The sequence below is a fragment of the Triticum aestivum genome, chromosome 2B (genome assembly GCF_018294505.1).
Source record: "Triticum aestivum cultivar Chinese Spring chromosome 2B, IWGSC CS RefSeq v2.1, whole genome shotgun sequence".
Taxonomy (NCBI): Eukaryota; Viridiplantae; Streptophyta; class Magnoliopsida; order Poales; family Poaceae; genus Triticum; species Triticum aestivum.
The window spans coordinates 473,823,542-473,845,968 of NC_057798.1; the positions used below are offsets into that span (position 1 = coordinate 473,823,542).

Consider the following 22,427-nt stretch of genomic DNA (forward strand, 5'->3'; position numbering starts at 1 on the left):
CAACGGTCGGGAGCATGCTGACGTGCTCCAGAGCGTGCAAATGGCCGGCATCCGCGGTTTTCCATGCGCACTCGCGTGTCCACTTGCGTCTAGTGGCTGCAGGAAGAATAAACAAGGGGGGTGGAGGCTTTGGATGCTCTGGAACTTGCCAGGAGTGAGAGAGAGATGAGAAAGGGAGGAAAAAGTGGCTGTCCAGAGAAGAAAAATGGATCCCTGCCCCCCTTCATCATTGCCTCTCGGGCAGGGAAGCACACCAGAGGTAGAGGGGGACCAGGAGGGGCTGTGGTAAAAAGGATAACTCTTGGAGATTAGTGGAAGGGGTTAAAACATGAATTTTGAGATTCTGCCAGAAGGTGTTTGATGTTGGTTTGGGCAAGAAGATGACTTCCATTTGTCATGAGTCTCCACAGGGTGAAATGGCACATAGAATTAGGGCCTTCCACCCATTTTGAGCTCATTTGGGCAAAGTTGCCAATGCAACTTTTGTAAACCCTAGAAATTGGCAGAAATGAACTTGTGTAGATCTAGCTGATCAAATCACTTCTCCTTGATGCACCACTTGGTGTGGTGGCCTCATTTGGTCATGTGGTCATGCTCACAAAAGTTGGAATCAAGAAGAGAAAGTTGGTAATGTAGAGTTGTTCAAATTTGGTTCTGGACAGGAAGGGTTTTGGGGCACTTTGATCAAGTTAACTTGTTCTCCAACTTGTGCCACTTGGTCTAGATGTATAATTAGAACATTTGAGAATGTTCAGGAGGTTTGAGAACATTTGGGAATGTTTGGCAATGTAAAGTTGCTCAAACTTCAAAATGGTCAGAAATGGTTTTGAGGGGATTTGATGATGTTATCTTGTTCTCCAAGACATGATACTTGGCAAGACCACCAAATAGGGCATTTGTGACATGATGGAAGTTTCTTGGATTTTTATGAAAATATTTCTTGTAGAAATATTTCAAATCCTTGAAATTGGCAGAAATGGTTTTGGGAGGTTTTGTCCAATATTTTGAACATGACCATGTGTTGAAACTCTTATATATAGGAAATATATGTCCACTGAGTTTCCCTAAATTTTCACAAATATTTTTAAAGCAATAAAATAATTTTTCCCTATTAAAGACCATTTCTGGCCTTAAGAAAAGCTTTTAAATAAAATAGGAAAATAGCTTTTAAAATTATATTTTTGTGGTTTATGGGAGTCCTACATCTAATAGGATTCAAATATATTTTTGGAAAGATTTTTACTGCCCTTAATTAAGTACTTGCAGTGCAAATCTCAATTTAGGGGGTTTTTGGAAAACTTGTTTTTGAAAAAAAACTATTTGGCAAAATTATTTTTGTAAGAAATTACTTTTATGTCCTATACACATGGCATGTTCATTGGGAAAGGTTTTTGGATCAAGGAGAAGGAGTATAAGAGTTGGAGGATTTTATTTTATTTTTAGAGCACTTGCAAACAACAGACAAAATCCAATCAAGGCAAAGTCCAAAACACACAAAAGTTTTTGTCAAACCACACTTTATCATGATTTATCATATTAAGTGTTGTGCCATGAAAATCAGGGTGTGACAGACCTACCCCCCTTACAAGAATCTCGTCCCCGAGATTCCTAGACTAGGCGCGGAAAGGGATACAGAACTTAGATGCGGGGCAGTCTTCACGTCCTCATAATGCTTCTGCTTCTGTGTGGTGCTCCATTGAATCTTGAAGTACCTGGTGTTGTAGCTTCATGTATGACGCTCTCGGTTGATCCAGGTTGCTGAGGGGTCTCTCGCGTTAGGTCAGGTTGGATCGGGCTGGAGGTCGATGGCTCGGTGGTCAATGCCCTCGTAGAGATCGGGCAAGTTAGGAAGTTGGAAACACTTCCGGGGTTATGATGCATGGAAAGCATTGTGCACATCAGGTAGCTCAGGTGGCATCTCCAGTTGGTAACTGTCTTCTCTTCGTCTCGTAGTGATCTCAGAGGGGGTTGTTACATCTTGGAGTGATCTCGAAGGGGGCCGATGAATCTTGGTGTGGGTTCCCTTGTCATGGAAATGCTTGGTTCCTTAGAGAGGAGTGGCTTGCAGATACACATGGTCTTTGACGTGGAAGTATACTTCTTGAAGATGGTGGTTGGTGTAGTTCTTCCTCCTTGGCATGGCGGTCTTCAAATGTTCTTGGACTAGCTGAACGACTCTTCTTCCGTCTTCGGGTGGACAAGTAGGTCACCAATGATGATGCCAACTATCTTGTCTAAGCATTCCATGAAGACTTGGTTCACGGGGTACATAAAGTAGGCTGGGGAATTAGTAGTGGTCTTGTTGAGTGTGGGCCAAGGTGGTTCTAGATCTAGTGTCAAGGCCCTAAGGTCCTGATCCGACCATGTTGTAGCTTGGTAGGGCGTAAGGGTTTCAAGGATTCTAGTGTGCGAGTGAATGTTTATCATCCCATCCTTGAGCACAGTTTCTGAGATGACAGTTGTGCTATCTAGTCCTTTAAACAAATCACATCATATCACTGATGGTATCTTTTCGAATAGGTCAACTCCAATCATCACTCATGTGATTCATATCCTCATGACTCTGGAGAGGAGGTCTAACAACATCATATATGTCTACAATCCCCAAACCCATATGTATGTCTACCCCTAAAAATCCATGGGTAGAGCATACAAGCTTCGAAGATGGAATAAAACACGACAATCCAAGTGCTCATCCTATTCTTCCAAGGTCCATGCTAGTGCATCTCTATCCTAAGGAAACACGTCGTATGCCACTCCAAAATCTTGTTTCCTTTGAATCAACTCCAACAACCCGTTAACTTCCATTAATCACTACATAATCCAACGCCTATGTTGGTGTTCCACATGATCTCCTAATGTTCCTATAATCCCCAAACACTTGAAAGGGCTACCTTAGTATAGTCAGTCCACCAATTCTCGTTATTGTGATCTAGTAATACTCCAAGGTCAAGCTCACAAAAATGCCTAAATAAATTCTGACAATTAGTCCAATCTCCTAGTTTATCGTCCACCGAGAAACATGGTACCATGATCGAGATCATCAGTCTAAATCCAATTTACTCCGAACCACGTAGACATACTCAACATCTATATTCAACTAGAAACACCTACTTAAATCCAAATCTCTTGTCCAACGAGGATCCCTACATGTTCCCCAAGTCATTTACGTAGTATCAACTGTCTCCTAACAATATAACATGGCTAAGTTAAATCCAAATACTTCCAAGAATTCCAGCTTGCGAACACAATTATCCCACTAAATCCAATTTACTCAAGGGTAATGAAAGTTATGCTAATCTATACTCATGATCCCACCAAGTTCACCTACCAACATCAAAGCCTCATAATCCACCAAATAGTCTCGGACGATTCCTCAAAGTCATTGATATAAACTCACCAAGTCATTTGTCCACTGTTCCTATATCCTTAAATTGGTCTTCCCTATGGCATCGTCAGTTTTTGTGCTATCTTAGGATGATAATGTGCTCGTTCACTATGTCCACTAGTTCCCTAATGAACCCGGTGATAAGCAAGGTTACGGAGGCTTAACAGGTTCTCTTGCAATTCTGTGGGTTAAGCACATGGTTAAGGATTCGAGCTGGGGTATCTTATGAAGTCTCGAAGGGTCTAGGAATGGGTTTCTAATCTTGAGGGGCAACCATAGCTCTAAGGGGGTGCACTTGGTCGAGGAGCTTGTAGCAAAAGTCTTCAGTGCTGGTTGGTTGCCAAAGTAGAATCCTTGGTATATCTTGTCTTGCTAACCTTCATTTGAGGAGAGAGATGTGAGGGAGAGGTAGCAAAGAGGAGGGGAATGCCTAAATGGGGTTCTATAGTGCAAGTGCAAACAATCAGGTGCAAAAGGGGCCAAATACAAGCAATAAGATAAGGAAGGTGATATAGAAACGTACTTGCCGCCTAGGGCAAAAAGGGCGACTGGTATCAAAACACAAACAAATACAAATAAGCAACACACAATCGTGGTTCTACTCGAACGATCATACGGTCTTGACTGCGCATAGGGGGTACACGACTCATCCTACCCTAGGGGTTCTCGGATTCAGTAGTTGTGCCTTGTGCCTCGTGCAGTCTCCTGAGTCTCCCTCAGGTGTTGTTACGTCTCTTGTTCGATGAAACGATCTGGGTTGAGCCTGAAGAGTCTGCGACAACTTCTCGCCTGTTGGAGTGATGGGGTGAAGGTGGCTCCTCGTATCTGGTGTTGACTTGGTCTCCTCTTGTCTTCTTATTCATGACGATCCTTTTTGCATTCTAAGGCATCAGCGGTTCCAGGTGGCAATCCTTTATGCAATGACATTAACAATGCATAATAGAGGTCCAATCTGCCAGGCACATTGTTGACAATATCGTCACCGAGAGCGGGGGATGAAGAGAACCGTTTTCCTACTCACTATAGTGAGGCGGGCCAAATGGTGAGGTTCTCATCCACCGGTGGTTGCTGATACAACAACGGTAGTGACAGGGTTACTCTATTAGCGATGTATATCATGATCTTGCATATCCTATGCCCTGATCATCGTAGGCTAAGGTTGCATCATCTTGGGGCAGTGTCAAGGGTGTCACCATCTCCTGGGTCTTCAGGTCCTCATTCCTCGAGGGTGTATCTTCTGTTGGTATCGTCTTGTTGTGATGTCGCCAATCTTGTGTTCAGGAGATGTGGGTGAATGTCCGGCAAGGCATCTTCCTTCTAGATTATCCACGAGGATTACAAGGAATCCAGTGGTCAGGGGCATAAGGGTTCTAGCGACCAAAGGTTTTGAAGGGGAAGAGATTAATAAGGAAAGTATACCTTGGTTTTCGAAAAACTAAGAAGGGAAGAGAAGTATAGATAGTTTTGAAAACTAGTAGTAGTTTTGGAAATAGTTTTACCCTAACTAACGACCATGCTAACTAAGGCTTCCTACAGTCAGGATGGCTCTGATACCAGCTCTATGGGGACCCCGACTCATAAGTCGAGATCATCGAATGCACGTGTACAGTGATCCCAGAGATCAATGCTCACTGAACACACAGAACCTGAATAACAAGAGTCTTACATCCATACATACTGATTTACACAAGTAGGACCATTATGGTCAAGTCTTGAGTATAACATTACAGCGGAAATCTTCGTCGATAACTTGGACCCATGCCATCCGCCTTAACCCTACAGGCATTCTGACTGGGAAGCATCCTAGCTCGCATGCTCGTCACCAAGGTACTCTTCATTATATCTTGTTCTTTCATGCCTGGCCAATAAAATAACCAGTGGCAAGCCAATGAGTACTTTGAATGTACTCGCAAGAAACCCAAGAGTGATAACAAAATAATTATGCAAGGCTCTGCTGCTGAATTGGCATTTTTGCGGAAAGCTAGTTTTTTTTTGCAAGTATGATCAACATTTATCAAGGACATGAATGTGTCTGCAACAAGTATCAGGAGGTTACAGACATCAACATCAAGAAATAGTTATAAACAACTCATGCTCAAGCTCATCGTGACTTCCTCACGAGTCGCATCATCAACATCACCAAATTGTGTTGTTTTTCAGAAACATATGGACGTAGCCCAAGAGCGGTTACCCAACTGTCCTTGACCGTGGACACGGCTATTCGAATAGTTTTACACTCTACAGAGGTTGCACACTGTACCCACAAGATCCGGGGAACTTCCATGTCATCCACGACCCGCGATACCTCAAGTACCCGGGGTAAGCACCCGATCACTATCTTTCCCTAGACGACACTAACATGGAGTCCACTCGGTTGATAGTAACCCCCGTGCCTAACATTTCACATCATAAGGTTGTGGAGCCTCGCTCCCATATTCATCACATACCACAAGCACGGGGTACCAACGGTGTGTCCGGTGCCCTGTGAAAACAGTCATGGCCGCCCTACCTGGCACGACCCCATCCCGAGAGACCGCACCAACAACTCTCCCGTCACTAGTAATGCGGGCTCCAAGCTAGTATCGGTCTAGGTAATCAATAATGCCCTTTTCCATATAAGGGTAGAGTGGTTGCGCATGTAAGGTTGGAATAACGGTCGCAACTTAAACCAATCCGTTTTGAAAACAACACACACTTGCCTCGGTACACCACTTCGTCATCAAGTGGCTACCCAACTCATCATCTCCCCCAGGCATAAGTGGCACCCGATGGGGTTTTCGAAAAAGTCTTTTGAAAATACTTTGTCTCCTTCACCATGCATATACCCGTCCCTTTTTGCGTATCATCTACTTTGGCATCATATCTACTCCCACCGGCATAACCCTCATAAGAAGGTAGGGTCGTGCATAATGCAAGTATCAACGAGGAAGTACGGTGGAAAACCATCAAAATGGTTACCACCTCATCATGATTCCGTTGCAACAACAATATGGTGCCATATGACATGCATAAAAAAGGGTTTCATAGACATGGTCAAAGGGCTGCTTGCCTATTTTAACAAAGTCTTCGAGGTCTTCAAATATCTCTGGTCCAACTCCAAGCATTTCGTCTACTTCGTCAACTATCGTCGAAAGCAACCATAATAAGCAACACAACAAGGCAGGAAATAAAAGTGCTCTAAAAATATGAGTTGGAGTTTTCTAGGATACCTCTGGTCATATGAGGGATGACCAAAGTGGTTTCATTAGGATTTGATCACTGGACATCTCTGAACATTTCAATATGATGGAATCAAGGGATTAATGGGTTTGCAAGAAGTGTACAAAACATTATTTTCAAAAATGAGCAGAGGCACCCATTTAACAAATGATGATTTTAGAAGCATCTAGGAATTGGTTTCGCTGGATTTGGAGTTCAAATGATTTCTCTATGAATTTGCAAAGTTGACAAATATGAAGAAATGGCTCATTATTTTGTGGGGTACAGAAAGTATTAAGAAAAATGTTCATAAACTAAGTTATGACCTTAGAAGCATCTAGGAATTTGAATCATGGCATTTGGATCAAACATGGGCTCTCTGTGATTTTCTAAAGTTCATGACAGAAATGGAAAAACAAGATTTGATAAATGTTTGTGAAGAAAAAGTCTCTGGAAAAATGTGCATGTTGCACCAACAGGTAGAAAATGATTTATAGAGTCACTAGAAATTTAAATCATCAAATTTGGATATCATTTGAATTATTTGTGGATTTTACAAGTTTACAGAATAAAGAAAAAGAAAAGGGAAAGGGTTTTACCCTTATCCTGCGCACAGGGCGGGAGATAGGCATTGGGCCGGCCCAGCGGCTCAGCTGCGCGAGTGGCAGGGCGACGTCGAAGGCGCCCTGAACGGAGTACGCCTTCGCTGCGCGGGAAGCGGGTTTACTCCCGGTTCATCTCCATTTAAACGAGCGTGGCCCTCCCACCGGGTCGCTGACGAGCGGGGCCCACTGCCCAGGCCGTCTCCTACCTCCCGCTCGAACAGAGCAGAGGCAGGGGAGGTGACGCCGAGCGGGCGCCGGCATTCTCCCGGCGTTACCGGCCACCTCAGGCGACGCCCTGGCTATGGATAAGCTCGGCGCCGAATGCCGCATCCATTCATGTATGCCACGGCTGTCGGGGATGGTCGAGGCGACGACGGCTTGGACGCTGGCGGACGGTGGTGTCGGGCGAGGTTGGAGACGACGCTATGGTGCGCCCTCGGATGAGGGAAAGAGCGTGGGAGCTCCGCCTTGCTCCGGGGAGCCTGCTGGTGGAGAAAGGAGAGGGAGAAGAGCTCGGGCTCGGATGAATTTAGGTGGATGCCGGCGGCGGCTCTCCGGCCATGGAGGGCTATGGATGGCACGAGGAGAGGAGTGAGCCGGTCGGGATGACGCGCAGGAGGGAGAGAGAGCCAAAGGAGTAGAGAGGGGGCTCGGGGGTGGCCTTAAGTAGCCGACCCGTGGCCTACCGTGGACGCGGCGCACGGGTGGCCGCGGCAACGGCTCGGGAGGTCAGGAGGGAGGGAGAGGGGCTGTCTACGGCGCTCGTGGGAGTTGAGTAGGGCGCCAGGAAGGGAGAGAGGGAGCGGGGCGAGCTCCGGGTGGAGCCACGAGCTCGCACACGCATTGGCGGGCTCGGGTGGCTCTGGGCACGCGCGGCATGGGCAAGACAGAGGGGGAAAGGAGGGGGCCAGCGCGGTGGCATGTTGCGGACGTCGAGGCACATCGACTGGCGCGAGAGGGAGGCTCGAGGTGGTCGGGGGACGCGGCGTCAACGATCGGGAGCATGCTGACGTGCTCCAGAGCGCGCAAATGGCCGGCATCCGCGGTTTTCCGCGCGCACTCGCGTGTCCACTTGCGTCTAGTGGCTGCAGGAAGAATAAACAAGGGGGTGGAGGCTTTGGATGCTCTGGAACTTGCCAGGAGTGAGAGAGAGAGATGAGAAAGGGAGGAAAAAGTGGCTGTCCAGAGAAGAAAAATGGATCCCTGCCCCCCTTCATCATTACCTCTCGGGCAGGGAAGCACACCAGAGGTAGAGGGGGACTAGGAGGGGCTGTGGTAAAAAGGATAACTCTTGGAGATTAGTGGAAGGGGTTAAAACATGAATTTTGAGATTCTGCCAGAAGGTGTTTGATGTTGGTTTGGGCAAGAAGATGACTTCCATTTGTCATGAGGCTCCACAGGGTGAAATGGCACATAGAATTAGGGCCTTCACCCATTTTGAGCTCATTTGGGCAAAGTTGCCAATGCAACTTTTGTAAACCCTAGAAATTGGCAGAAATGAACTTGTAAAGATCTAGCTGATCAAATCACTTCTCCTTGATGCACCACTTGGTGTGGTGGCCTCATTTGGTCATGTGATCATGCTCACAAAAGTTGGAATCAAGAAGAGAAAGTTGGTAATGTAGAGTTGTTCAAATTTGGTTTTGGACAGGAAGGGTTTTGGGGCACTTTGATCAAGTTAACTTGTTCTCCAACTTGTGCCACTTGGTCTAGATGTATAATTAGAACATTTGAGAATGTTCAGGAGGTTTGAGAACATTTGGAAATGTTTGGCAATGTAAAGTTGCTCAAACTTCAAAATGGTCAGAAATGGTTTTGAGGGGATTTGATGATGTTATCTTGTTCTCCAAGACATGATACTTGGCAAGACCACCAAATAGGGCATTTGTGACATGATGTAAGTTTCTTGGATTTTTATGAAAATATTTCTTGTAGAAATATTTCAAATCCTTGAAATTGGCAGAAATGGTTTTGGGAGGTTTTGTCCAATATTTTGAACATGACCATGTGTTGAAACTCTTATATATAGGAAATATATGTCCACTGAGTTTCCCTAAATTTTCACAAATATTTTTAAAGCAATAAAATAATTTTTCCCTATTAAAGACCATTTCTGGCCTTAAGAAAAGCTTTTAAATAAAATAGGAAAATAGCTTTTAAAATTATATTTTTGTGGTTTATGGGAGTCCTACATCTAATAGGATTCAAATACATTTTTGGAAAGATTTTTACTGCCCTTAATTAAGTACTTGGAGTGCAAATCTCAATTTAGGGGTTTTTTGGAAAACTAGTTTTTGAAAAAAAAACTATTTGGCCAAATTATTTTTGTAAGAAATTACTTTTATGTCCTATACACATGGCATGTTCATTGGGAAAGGTTTTTGGATCAAGGAGAAGGAGTATAAGAGTTGGAGGATTTTATTTTATTTTTAGAGCACTTGCAAACAACAGACAAAATCCAATCAAGGCAAAGTCCAAAACACACAAAAGTTTTTGTCAAACCACACTTTATCATGATTTATCATATTAAGTGTTGTGCCATGAAAATCAGGGTGTGACACCGGCTGTCCGGATACCCCCTAATCCAGGACTCCCTCAGTAGCCCCTGAACCAGGCTTCAATGACGATGAGTCCGGCGCACAGTCTTGTCTTCGGCATTGCAAGGCGGGTTCCTTCTCCGAATATTCCAAAGTAATCATCGAACATGTAGACCGTGTCCGGATCTGCAAAATGATCTTCACATACCACCGTAGAGAGAACAATATTTCAGTTGACAACTTTTTAGATGATGTGATATGTCATTACGGTCGGGTCATTATTCGAACCGTTTTCCCTCAACCAGCCTCAGCGCATATTGCGAGGCGGTTCCCTTGACACGTCTTATCAAAGCAGAGATCGTGTCCCCTTATCACGGGATTCTCATCAATATGGGTATGGGTAATCCCACCGTGCCATGAGTCGTGCGGCTTGGGAAATAAGCGATTCTTAATGGGCAAGTGAGGAGGCGCACCGCTTTTGTCGCCTTTATAAAGGGATAAGGGCTCCCCATTTTCACCCAGGCCCTCCTCCTCCTTTGCTCATACTTGCCTCCTCGAGCTCCAGCGCCCTAGTCCAAGTCTCCTCCGCACAGCTAAATATGTCCGGAGCAAGAGGCAAGTGGATGGCTTCCACCGTGAAGGAGAAGGATATCGCGAATCTTCGGGTGGCTGGATACTTGGCGGCAGACATAGCACACCGGCTACCGGACAACGGGCAGGTCATTCCATCCCCAGGACCCTATGAGAGAGTCGTGTTTCTCGCCCATTTCGTCTGTGGACTAGGGTTTCCACTTCACCCCTTCGTCCGCGGGCTCATGTTCTACTACGGGCTAGATTTTCATGATCTAGCCCCAAACTTCGTCCTCAACATCTCAGCGTTTATCGTCGTATGCGAGGCCTTCCTCCGCATCAAGCCTCACTTCGGCCTGTGGCTGCAAATCTTCTGCGTGAAGCTGAAGATTGTGAGTGGCCAGCAAGCGGAGTGCGGAAGGACCATGGTGGGCAAGATGCCTAATGTCACCTGGCTTGACGGCTCCTTTGCGGAGACCGTGAAAGGGTGGCAGTCGGGGTGGTTCTACATCACCGGGCCGCGCGGTGCCAACTAGGCAGTGGCCCCCGAGTTCCGATCCGGAACCCCCATGCGGCTCACCTCCTGGGAAAAGAAGGGCCTGGCCTGGGGCGAACCTACAAAGCTGACCGGACTCCAAAACTGCATCAAGAGCATGAAGAACAAGAACATCAAGCTTGTCGACGTGATCCAGGTCATGCTCGTTTGTCGGATTCTTCCGTGCCAAAGGCGGGCATTTAATTTGTGGGAGTTTGTCCCAGCCGAACACCGGACGCATCGGAGGCACTACGGCATGACACATAAAGACGCGTGGAAGGCACTGTTCAAGGCCTCCGAAGTACCTCCTCCCACATCCGAGGACCGTGGACTTCATGTCGCGCGGCCTCCTAGTCCGGTGAGTTTTCTGACTATCATCGGATTCAACTCTTCCCAATATATTCGTGGGTGAATCTTAAGTAATTATGCATATTTGATCGGGATTATGTGGAGACGGCGGAGCGGATTGACTATCCGGCTCCGCTGCCAGAAGGCCCGGCTGATGCTCTCCTGACGGAGATGCTAGTCCTGGCGCCCTACAGGGCACCAGAGAAGAAGGCCGCAAAGAAGGCCTTGGGGACCAGGAAGGGTCTCCGGCGTAAGGTCTTACAGGAAGCCTCGTCCGAAGATGACGAGGCGCACTCCTCCCCCAAGGGGAGGAAGAAGAAGAAGAAGGGGCCGCCCCATCCGGAGAGGATGGGGGGCCTAAGAAAGCGGACCAGGGGGCCGGGAAAGGCCCCTGACGCAAGGCCGTCATACCCTCATCGTCCAATGACGACGAGACAGATTCCTCCCGCGGAGGTGGGGGGAAACAAGAGGAAACTCTGCCTCCCCGCACTGAGGGGGGGAAGAAGAGGAAAGCCGCCCCGGAGGGGGAGGCTGGGACGTCCAAGAAGGGAAAGTGTCCCTTCCGGACTACTCCGCCACGGCCGCCCACAGCAAGGAGGGGTGGCTGCCTAGGGGGAAGCCCCTAGCGCGATCGTAAGTATCCGCACTCTATCGTGACCTTACTTCATAGTCTTTTTATAATGCCGAACATATATGCAGTCCAGCCAGGGTTCATCCCGAGGTATCGTCTTCGGGTGGGTCCCTGAGCGATTCAGTGATGAACTCGCTCCCGACGGCCACTACTCCTCAACTCGCGGATGACACAGAGGTGTTGTCCCGAAGGCTCTCAGAGCGGGGGGAGGTGACTCTAGAGACGCCCCAAGGCGTAATTCCAGATGTCGGACATGCGGGGTTCAAGATCCCCGCGGATCGTGTCGATGAGAGCCGCAGTGGGCCGGGCTCTCAGCCAAACACTGTTCCGGAACCTGGAATGGTTCCGGACTCGGGCGGGCAGCCCCTCGTTAGGGAGGGCGAGGCGTCTGTGCCGAGGACTTCCGTTACGCCCGAGGCATCGGGTTATCTGCTGGAAGCACTTCACGATGCTTCCATGGATGAAGAGCATTGTACTCTTATGAGTGCGGTGATTCATAAGGTTTTGTCCACCAAGAGCGGACTAACCGAAGCTTGCACTAGCCTCCTGACAGGCTTTGAGGTAAGTAATAAAAATGTGTGCAATTACCACCCGATAGGTAGTAGCCCCTGATACTCTGTTCGGTTGTTCAAAAAAAACGGAGGGTCAATTATAATTCACAGGAGTCTAATAATAAGTGTGAATGTGAAAAAGCAGGCTGTGCTGCTTGCCGCTGTTGTCCGCACAGCCGAGATCGCCGGACTAAAACGGGGTCTGGAGCAGGCACAGGGAGAGCTCGACCTCACGAAGAGGCAGCTCGAAGAGAACAAGGGTGAGTGATTCCCCGTTCTCACATAATGAAGGATATATAAAATTGATTATTCTGATGACGAAGCATCGTGAGTTTGTAACAGGAGCCACCACCGAAGTGGCGTCTCTGAAGAATGCATTGTCCGAGGCCGAAGACAAGGCGGCCTTGGAACGCAAGGAGCGCGAAAAGCAAGATGCAAGAGTGGGAGAGGTACAACAAGAGCTCCAGGAGCTCGGCAAGAAGTTTGAGTCCGTGGAGCATGACCTTAAGGTGAAAGAGGCCGAGCTTGTGAAGGCCCTTGCTGGTATAAAAGACGCCAAGGCCGAAGCCGAGAAGGCACAGCAGGAAATCCAAGAGGCCAAAAAGATAGCGGCAGGTAAGAAATTCTTAATGCAAAGCAAGCATGTGTAGGAGGCGTTTCTTTTACTTACCCGAATTCGGAGCTCTCCAGGGGCATTCGCAGATCTGCCACGCAGCGTATCAGATGCCGCGGAGTTCTACCATGCCGAGGAGGGTAATGCGACGGAGAAGCTGTTCTAGTCCCAGTATGCTGGGGCCGAACATCCAACGCCTCTTAGTGACCAACTGAAGCAGTTGGTCGAATTCCACAGGGCGGCCGAATTGGCTATGAAAGATTTCATAGTCCGAATGTGGCCTAGTGAGCCCCTGCCCACTAGCTACTTCGGCCTGATCAAGCGGATGGTGAATGCCTGTTCGCGGCTTGAAGTTATCAAGCGATCCGTTTGCATTAAGGGTGCCCGTCGGGCCTTTGCCCGCGCGAAGGTGCATTGGGGCAAGCTGGATACGGAGAAGCTGGTGAAGGACGGGCCGCTGGAGGGCAAGGCGCATCGCTATCTCGAGAAGTATTATGATGGCGTTATGAAGGGCGCTCGTCTCGTGGCCGATGAATGTACCAAGGACACAATTTTAGAGTGAATTCACTTCTGTCATGTTTGTAATTTAAGGACGAAGTTACTTGCACTATGTAGCGCTTTTTTATTTAAAATATTACCTTCTGTGCGGCCGTTTATAAAATTCTGAAAGTAGGCCAGTCGTCGGCTTCCGCCCCCACGTAACTAGTATTGGGGTGTTCGTGGAAAACCCGGACACTCTTTATCCAAATGTTTGGTCCCTAAAGGAGGTGTCTAGCGCATCGAACAAGGAAATCGGACTATGCGGCTTTATAACCTTCACTTAGCCATAGAAGTCTACAATTTTAAATTTCGGCGAAGCCCCTAGAATTCGGAAGGACGAACTGGGGCGCTATATACGCCTAAATCGTATGAAGCCGATTCCTCGCCTAAAGAAGAAAAATCTTTAAGGATTTTAAGACCTCTCGAACAGCGACCAGCTCTCGCCGCATCATGCCGGTCAGTTTTCGGCTTTCTATACTGAGGTGCTCGTCCGGAAGAACCGGGACACAATCGCAGTAGTTCTCCCTGCGCTACCTTAGCCGATATAACGGAACGTAAGGTACCAAAACAAGGGAGCCGGGCTAACCCAACTATGGACCCAAGACATGATTCGGAGCTAATGCATATAGTGCTATAAGTTTGGGGTGCCGCACTGTTGAAAGTGTTCGGACTTTACTTGCCGTATTACGGAGCGCCATAAGAAGCTCGTGGCAAAATAAACATACCAAAGTGTACGGATGCAATATCAAATAAACATTTGTAAGAAAAAATGCTCAAATAAGAATAATAAGCTGACACTATATATGATCTCCCATTGATGAATAATACGTTTAAGCGTATGTTTACAATGGGTGCGTTTAAGCAGAAGTAAATAGGACTATTTAACATGTCCTATCCAAGGGCAGGCTGCATGTAGGTATATAAAACAGGTATAACGATCATGAACAGATTCCACCTGGGTATTTTCCTTTGTGCGCAAAGCCTGTTACCTCCTTGGTTTTCTCTCCTATGTAAGTCCGACAATCCGGCTCTTCTGAAGAGGCTGCCCTAAAGCAGTGTCCTGAAAGATAAAAAGGAAAGGTTATGAAGGTATGTTGCGGTGATACCGCACTGTTGACTGAGTCACTGCTGCGCCACCGTCTGTGCCCATGGTATTTTGAGTGCGTAATTGTGTATGCATGGCACAAATGCTGCTTTGATGGGGCTTGAGCGGAGGCCGGACTACTAGTCACGCTCTTGGCGTGCCTGGTGGTCCTGTTGCGGGGTGCTCCGGACTCGCTTGACGGTGCTCGAGGTTGTCACTGCCGGATTGGTGGTTTGTCGGAGGAGGCCACATTGTACTTCCGCCGCGATGGCTGCAGTATGCTCTTCTATACGAAGAGAGCGGTCCATATTTCCATTGACTGTTATGACCCCGCGCGGGCCTGGCATCTTGAGCTTGATGTATGCATAGTGTGGTACCGCATTGAATCTAGCGAATGCGGTTCGTCCGAGCAGTGCATGGTAACCACTACGGAAAGGGACGATATCGAAGTTTAACTCTTCGCTTCGGAAGTTATCCGAAGATCCGAAGACCACTTCCAATGTTATAGAGCCGTACAACGGGCCTCTACTCCAGGAATTTCACCTTTAAAGGTGGTTTTGGTGGGCTTGATCCTTGAAGGGTCGATGCCCATTTTGCGCACTGTGTCCTAATAAAGCAGGTTCAAGCTGCTGCCGCCGTCCATAAGGACTCGCGTGAGGTGGAATCCGCCGATAATTGGGTCTAGGACCAATGCGGCTAAGCCGCCGTGACGGATGCTTCCCACTCAAGCCGGACATAGTTTGGCCAAGAGCCTCCTGACAAAGAGAGAGACTTTAATGAGTTCAGCATGTCGCCAAAGGGCGAGTGCTGGAAGATATCCGCAGCGGTAAACTCCATTACCAGAGCCCAGCCAGGCTCGGCGGGAACGGGAGCACGCGGACTGGAACCTACAACCGGATACGAGTCCCAGGGTCCGGAGTCATAGGCTTCCTTAGAAGTGAGGCATGTGCTCGGCTCTACCGCCGATGAGTGTGCAGCCTACGGGGCAGGGTCCATCCACCCGTCTGTGGGCCATGCAGTCTGCTCTGGATTTAGGTCCGGGGCTACTGCAGGGGTGATATCCCAAGCATTATCCGACAGCAGGTCTAAGCCGTGCTCATCGTGACTGTCCGGTGTTCCTGGCACAGGCCCGATTCCATCGAAGATCAAGTCTTCGTGGATATCGGCCGTGTAGTTCAGGTTTCCGAACCTGACCTGGTGGCCAGGGGCGTAGCTGTCGATCTGCTCCAGATGGCCAAGTGAATTGGCCCGCAGTGCGAAGCCGCCGAACACGAAGATCTGTCCGGGGAGAAAAGTCTCGCCCTAGACCGTGTTGTTGACGATTGAAGGCGCCATCAAGCCTTGCAGCGACGACACAAAGGAACTCTCAATGAAAGCACCAATGTCGGTGTCAAAACCGGCGGATCTCGAGTAGGGGTCCCGATCTATGCGTCTTAGGCTGATGGTAACAGGAAGCAAGGGACACAATATTTACCCAGGTTCGGGCCCTCTCGATGGAGGTAAAACCCTACTTCCTACTTGATTAATATTGACGATATGAGTAGTACAAGAGTAGATCTACCACGAGATCGTAGAGGCTAAACCCTAGAAGCTAGCCTATGATGATTATGATTGTAATTGTGATCGGCCTTCTAAGGACCAACCTCTCGGGTTTATATAGACACTCGAGAGGGCTAGGGTTTACACGGAGTCGGTTACAAGGAAGGAAACACAATATCCGGATCGCCAAGCTTGTCTTCCACGCAAAGAAGAGTCCCATCCGGACACGGGACGGAGTCTTGAGTCTTGTATCTTCACGCTCCAATAGTCGAGACGACGTATATAGTCCGGCTGTCCGGATACCCCCTAATCCAGGACTTCCTCAGCGGTGGCGACGACGATGAAATTCCTCCTTCGGTGTTGGAGGAGGAGGTCATGCGATGGCGACGAGGAACGCGGGGCCAAGTGGCGACGACGGGCGACACGGTGACTAGGGGTGCGCGGCGGCGAGGAGCGATGGCACCGAGGGGCGCGGCGGTGATTCAGGCGAGATTTAAGGGGGGAAGAGATGGCGCGGGGAGAAATGACACGTTTTGGGGGAGTGGTGGGAATGGTTTTTGTGAAAATTGAACCGCCAACATAGTGAGTTACAAGTGGAGGGCGGGGCATAAAGCCTGCCACACCTATGGCAACAAGTAGTGGCGGTCACTACCAGGAGGTCGCTGCTGCTAAAATGACCTCATGGGACCCCCTCCCCCACGCCCCCCAACAAAAGTTACGGCGATTTTAGCTGTGGCGGGGCGAGAGATTTTCCCGCCACGACTAGTAGAAGGATCAGTGGTGGGCGCCATACGTCGCACGCCGCTACCGTGTTTCATCACGGGATAAGATTTGGAATGGTTCACCTGTGGCGGGCGACAATGCGTGCTCGCCACTCCTACTCATGTAGTTGTGGCGGGCTGATTTTGCTACCCGCCACGGCTTTCTTCCAAAAATAGTTGTGGTTGGTTCCCCGCCGTGCCCGCCACTTATTGGGTTCACCTATAAGCTTTTTTCCAGTAGTGTACCTCTGGCACCACCATAGCAGCCACCAAAGGAGAAAATGACGGATCACCTTCATACCCGAGCACGGCGCGACTCCATCGCTGATATGCAACTTTGCGGACCTTCAAGGTGGCTCACCAATAAAAGCGAAACCATTATCGTTGAACGAATCAGACCAGGGCAGCACCCCGGACACGCCATCGAATTCCAAATCTGGCACCACCGCCCAACTAAGACGTTGGAGGAGGAAACCATACTTGCCTGCCGCGAACCAGAAACCGAGCGCACGATCACCATGTTCCAGTTGTCGCCGATGCAGACCACAATCTGCATCAGCTCCTGGACTACTTCCCAAGCTCCACCCCAGGCTGGAGCAAACATCGTCGCAACGTCGGAACCCGAGGACACAGGTCCACCACGAGGATGCCGCCGCCGCTGCACCATCCTTACTTGAACATGCTGCTTTCCAAATCCACCCCAAAAGTGGATCGCCTCGTTGGGGAAGGATCTGAAGATTTATTAGTCGGCGCCGCCTTCGCCATCACCGAAGCCAAGACAATGAACAACCCAAAACCCTATGAAACTAATGCCTAAAATAATCCACACGTGTGGAGCCTGCGACCCCCCTCACCACCGACGACCGAGGACGTCAGCGGGGAGCCGCCAGAGAACAGCGACGAAGGAAGGCGCCCAGACGGCTGGAGGTGAGATCACCTTTCTTTCTTCTCCTGCAAGAAAGCGATCAATATGGATGTACCCCCTCCGTTCGGAATTACTTGTCACAAAAATGGATAAAAATGAATGTATCTACAACTAAAATACATATTCCTTTTTTTCATGGTAATACGTGTCTCATTCATATCATAAAGAACAAAGTACAAGTCACGTAAAGACCGAAATGACAAAACTGAAAAGACAACAGAACATCTCTGAGCTTGACACCAACGCCCGTCACCTGCCTCCGGCACCACCACAGCAGCCACCGAAGAAAAGAATGACGAATCACCTCCTCACCCGAGCTCGACGCGGCTCCATTCGGAATTACTCGTCCAAAAAATGAATATATCTAGATATATTTTAGTTGTAGATACATTCATTTTTGTGACAAGTAATTCCAAACTGAGGGAGTACTAAACATGTCAACATTAAACGTGTCTAGATTCATCGTTTTTTAGACAAATGTAACACAATTAATTCGGGACGCGGAGAATATTTTTTAATGGCATCCCCGTGTCTCGTGTATTAAAGGCTATGCTCGTCCCATGTACTACGGCTGTACCCACCCACACCTCCAATCCAACCACCGGCCAGCAGGAGCAAGCCATGGCGGAGCAGCAGGTCGTGGACGCCATGAAGGACCAGGCCGCCCTCTCGATGCGTCTCCTCCGTGGCCTCGGCCTCCGCGGCGAGCAAAACCTCGCCTTCTCGCCCGCGTCTTTCCACGCCACCCTCTCCCTCCTCGCGGCTGGTACCGCCGGTGCCATTCGGGACCAGATCGTCTCCTTCCTGGGCCCCGCCGGCGCTGAAGCGCATGCTGCCCTCGTGTCCCACTTTGGCCAAACACCGAGCCACCAGGAAGAGGACGAGGAAGGATATCCCATGGTCCGGTGCGCCACGGGGGTGTGGGTCGACTCCTCACTCCGCCTCAAGCCCACCTTCGCGACCATGGCGGCATCCAGGTTCAACGCGGAGGCGCGAGCCGTCTGCTTTGGGTCAAGCCCCGAGCAGGCCAGGTCCGAGATCAACGAGTGGTTCGAGGGCGAGACAGGCGGCCGGTGGAAGGAGCTTGTACCTGAGGGTTCCATCAACGCCGCCACGGTCATCGTCCTCGCCAACGCGCTCTATTTCAAAGGCTGGTACGACCCCTTCGACCCTGAGCTCACACAAGATGGCGACTTCTACGTCTCGCCCGGGCACGCCGTTCGCACGCCCTTCATGGTGGGGGGCTACCTGCACGAGAACATGTGCATCGCCTGCCACCCCGGCTTCAAAGTCCTGCGGATGCCCTACTGCGGCCACTACCAGGACTGTCGCTCCTCCATGTGCATCTACCTTCCGGACGATCGCGGCGGCCTGCCGGAGTTGGTGCGCGCGCTCAGCTCTGACCCGTCCGTGCTATTCGCCGTACCGGAGAAACTGGTGTCCACGGGCGAGCTGAGGATCCCCAAGTTCGACGTGTCGGTACGTCTCGAGGCCACGCAGATCCTCCGTGATCTCGGGCTGGACCTGCCGTTCCGTCTCACTCCGGCCGGTGAATCCTTCTCGGAGATGCTGGCCTTGGACGAGCACGATTCCAAGATGCCGATGGCGGTGTCGTCCGTCGTCCACCAGTGCTCTGTCAACATCAACGAGCACGGTACCGTGGCCGCCGCAGCCACCGAGATGGAGATTCTGGGGTTTTGCCTGCCGGAGGAGAAGGTCGTAGACTTCGTGGCCGATCACCCGTTCCTTTTTTTCATCATCAAAGAGGAGGACAACAATGGCGTGATTCTTTTCGCCGGCCAAGTAGTCAATCCTCTCTCTTAGAGCAATTAATATGATGAATTTGTTGCAATAAGTATTGTGAGGCGTTACTCGTTATGAATCTTTGTACTAGTACTTCAATCCAAAATCGACTGTTTAGTGTCACTGTCAGCCCATGCACGGGCTTGTGATATTTTCCTTCATTTTCTTGTTTACCTTATAGTACATCATTCTTCATTTCAATCCCGACTATGAAAAACATAAGTACGATCATTTTGATCTAGCCAGCTAATACTCCTAGTTTAAAGCTGCGACACTTATTATAAATCGGAGGAAGTATTTTTTTTTTAATCTAATTTGACAACAGTCTAGATTGCGGACAAATGTTACTGGATCTCCTAATCGTAGTTATTCTCTCTTAAGTACTTACTATTTTTATTTTGTAATATGCGACATATACAGGTCTATGGTCTTAATTTTGTTTAGTTTTATTTTTTATGAAATTTGTGTTCTTGGTGATGTGCATTCAACCACAAATTTTAGGAGAGTAACCAAAAGTTGAGTAGTGCAAAAATCTACAAATTGACGATCAACATTCGAGAGCTTGTAAAGGAAGTGTCCCAATTTAATAGGCGAGCAATAGAGTTGCACATATGCACTCCATAAATTGATGATCAACATTGGAGAGCTTGTGAAAGAGTGGGCTTTGGCGCTGGTCTCAGCCGTTCTCCCAGTCCAGATTCAATTGAGTCCAGGAGTTTGTCTCACTCGCCAGCTCAGAGCAAGGGCAAGGCTGTGGTGGTTGAAGAGGGAGAGGGCTCCAGCAGGCCTAGCTCTTCCCCGCACGGCTGGCGCTTGCTTCTATCGCGGTTGCTCCTAGTTTGGTGTCCAGTGGCACAGCTCTTGATGCTGATAGTGACTTAGTGAGGGCCCGGAGTGGCAGATGGTGAGGAATCATCGTCGTCGTAGATCAGCTAGTCTTGCCTTGAAGAAACGGGGCTCGGAAGGTGCACGGCGGCCTGTTACAGCAAACCTTCATGGATTGTGCTTCAATTTCTTGAACCCTGTCTGACACATGGCTGCTACTCGCACACGACGATAGGTTTGCCTTAAGTGTCATCACGAGGGCCACCACGCGGTGGAATGCACTAGTCCTAGGGGTCGTGACGCCATGGATGGGGCATCCTCATCATCATGTGCGCTTTCACGAGCACCTGGAGGACGCTTGTCGCTTGACTCTACGTCCTGCACCTAGTTCCCTACGTCAGCTGGATCATGTTTGAATCACGGCGCCCCGTGCTCCCACTAACTTACTACACTCTGAAGACCATGTCAATCATCCTTATCTGGCACTGGGTTGCGTATGGAGCGATCCTCAGAACCCAATGCGCTTCAGGTAGTTCATAATCAGGAGTCTTGGTCACTGTCTGCTGGAGATATGGTATCAAGGTCGTACAGAGATGTAGTTGCCCGGCCATTGCTTTCCTCTTCATAGGCATGCTTGAGAGGGCAGTGAGAGTCATGCTCGTCCTAGGACTACATGCCCCCTCCCCTGTCGCGCGCCCCTAGTGTCAAAAATTCCCAGTCATAATAGTCTACATTTATAACTTATTGGTCACACGTCCTACGACAGAAAAATAGAAAAGTCCATATTTCAATCCCAAACTAGCCACACGATTTAAAACTCAACACTGAGCTTGAAATCGGTCGACTTACACTCCGAGCTAATCATGAAGTACGAAAATCAACCATGATCTCGGTTTTGAACCACCCAAGTGGTTTTGACTGTTGACTAGGCAGCGTCATATCACTTTATGACACATGTGGGTCTCTCTTTCTCTCCCTGTCACTGTATGCTACTAGTGTGTTCTTCCCAGAGGTTGAGAACGTCATGCCAGGGGTGAGAGAGGTCATGGTTACAACTTTTTTTTTTTGAGGACGTGGGCATAGCCCAGTGGTTGGGGGCGCATGATTGTAAACCCAACGACCAGAGTTCGATCCACGTCGGGGACGAATTTCTGGAATTCTCATAAGGGATGCTTCTTCTATATCAATAAACCGTGGGTGCTAGTGCCCATGGAGTTTCATTTTTTTTTTTTTTTCAAAAAGTGGAGGTTTCCATCTAACCGTGGGAGAGGCCTCCCAACAAGCTTTCAGTAATAGCAGTTTCCATAATGGAGTAAAACAGTAAACGAAAATAGAAAACAAGAAGCACAGTAAATATTTCACTTACCCTTTTTTTTACTTACCAAGGGTACTACACTCACCAGCAACGACGCCAGAAAATAGTCTTGATAGCCCTTGTAGATCTTTTTGATAAATAAGAGTGTCGAACTCAACAAGAGTAGAAGGAATTGACTAATGGAAATTGGTAAGATTTCATTGTAAAAGCTACAAAGATTGCTTTGTTGTTTGTTTGAGCAAGAGAACAAGTGCAAGAATGTAAATTGTAATACAAGTAAACGAGTGAAGCAAGTGTCTCAATCTTTAATTGTGCCAAGGACAAGCCGGTTTACTTCTTATATGGATAAAATCGTTCTGGAGGACAGCGGAGATTTCATCATGTTGTTTTCACCGACTTCAATTCACTATAACTTTCTGTTTTTGTAAGTTTTGTGTGATGCTATGTTTACGTAATACCCTTGGTTGGACTCATACATACTTATGATTATACCATCTTAGCAAGCATTCACAAATGTGTGCCGATGGTGTGGCGGCAGAGCCATGGCAGCAAATGTGGCTTGTCTTTGGACGACAATGTTAGTGGTGGGCGCTACTTCTACCCTCCATTATGTGGTTTATTCCTAGTGGCGGGTGAGAACAGGTACCTCTGGTGGGTAG

The 22,427-nt window shown here is 48.6% G+C and overlaps 1 protein-coding gene across 1 annotated transcript; it reads left to right on the top strand.

The window, feature by feature from the left end:
* The first annotated feature begins 18,411 nt into the window (after positions 1 to 18,411).
* Positions 18,412 to 19,789, top strand: LOC123041422 (serpin-Z1-like). Its single transcript, XM_044464037.1, has one exon. The coding sequence runs from the start codon at positions 18,447 to 18,449 to the stop codon at positions 19,647 to 19,649; it is 1,203 nt and encodes a 400-aa protein (XP_044319972.1). The 5' UTR covers positions 18,412 to 18,446; the 3' UTR covers positions 19,650 to 19,789.
* Positions 19,790 to 22,427: the final 2,638 nt, after the last annotated feature.

Bases quoted from the DNA above. Each gene is read 5' to 3' on its own strand.
- LOC123041422 (XM_044464037.1), top strand. From the start codon at position 18,447: ATGGCGGAGCAGCAGGTCGTGGACGCCATGAAGGACCAGGCCGCCCTC.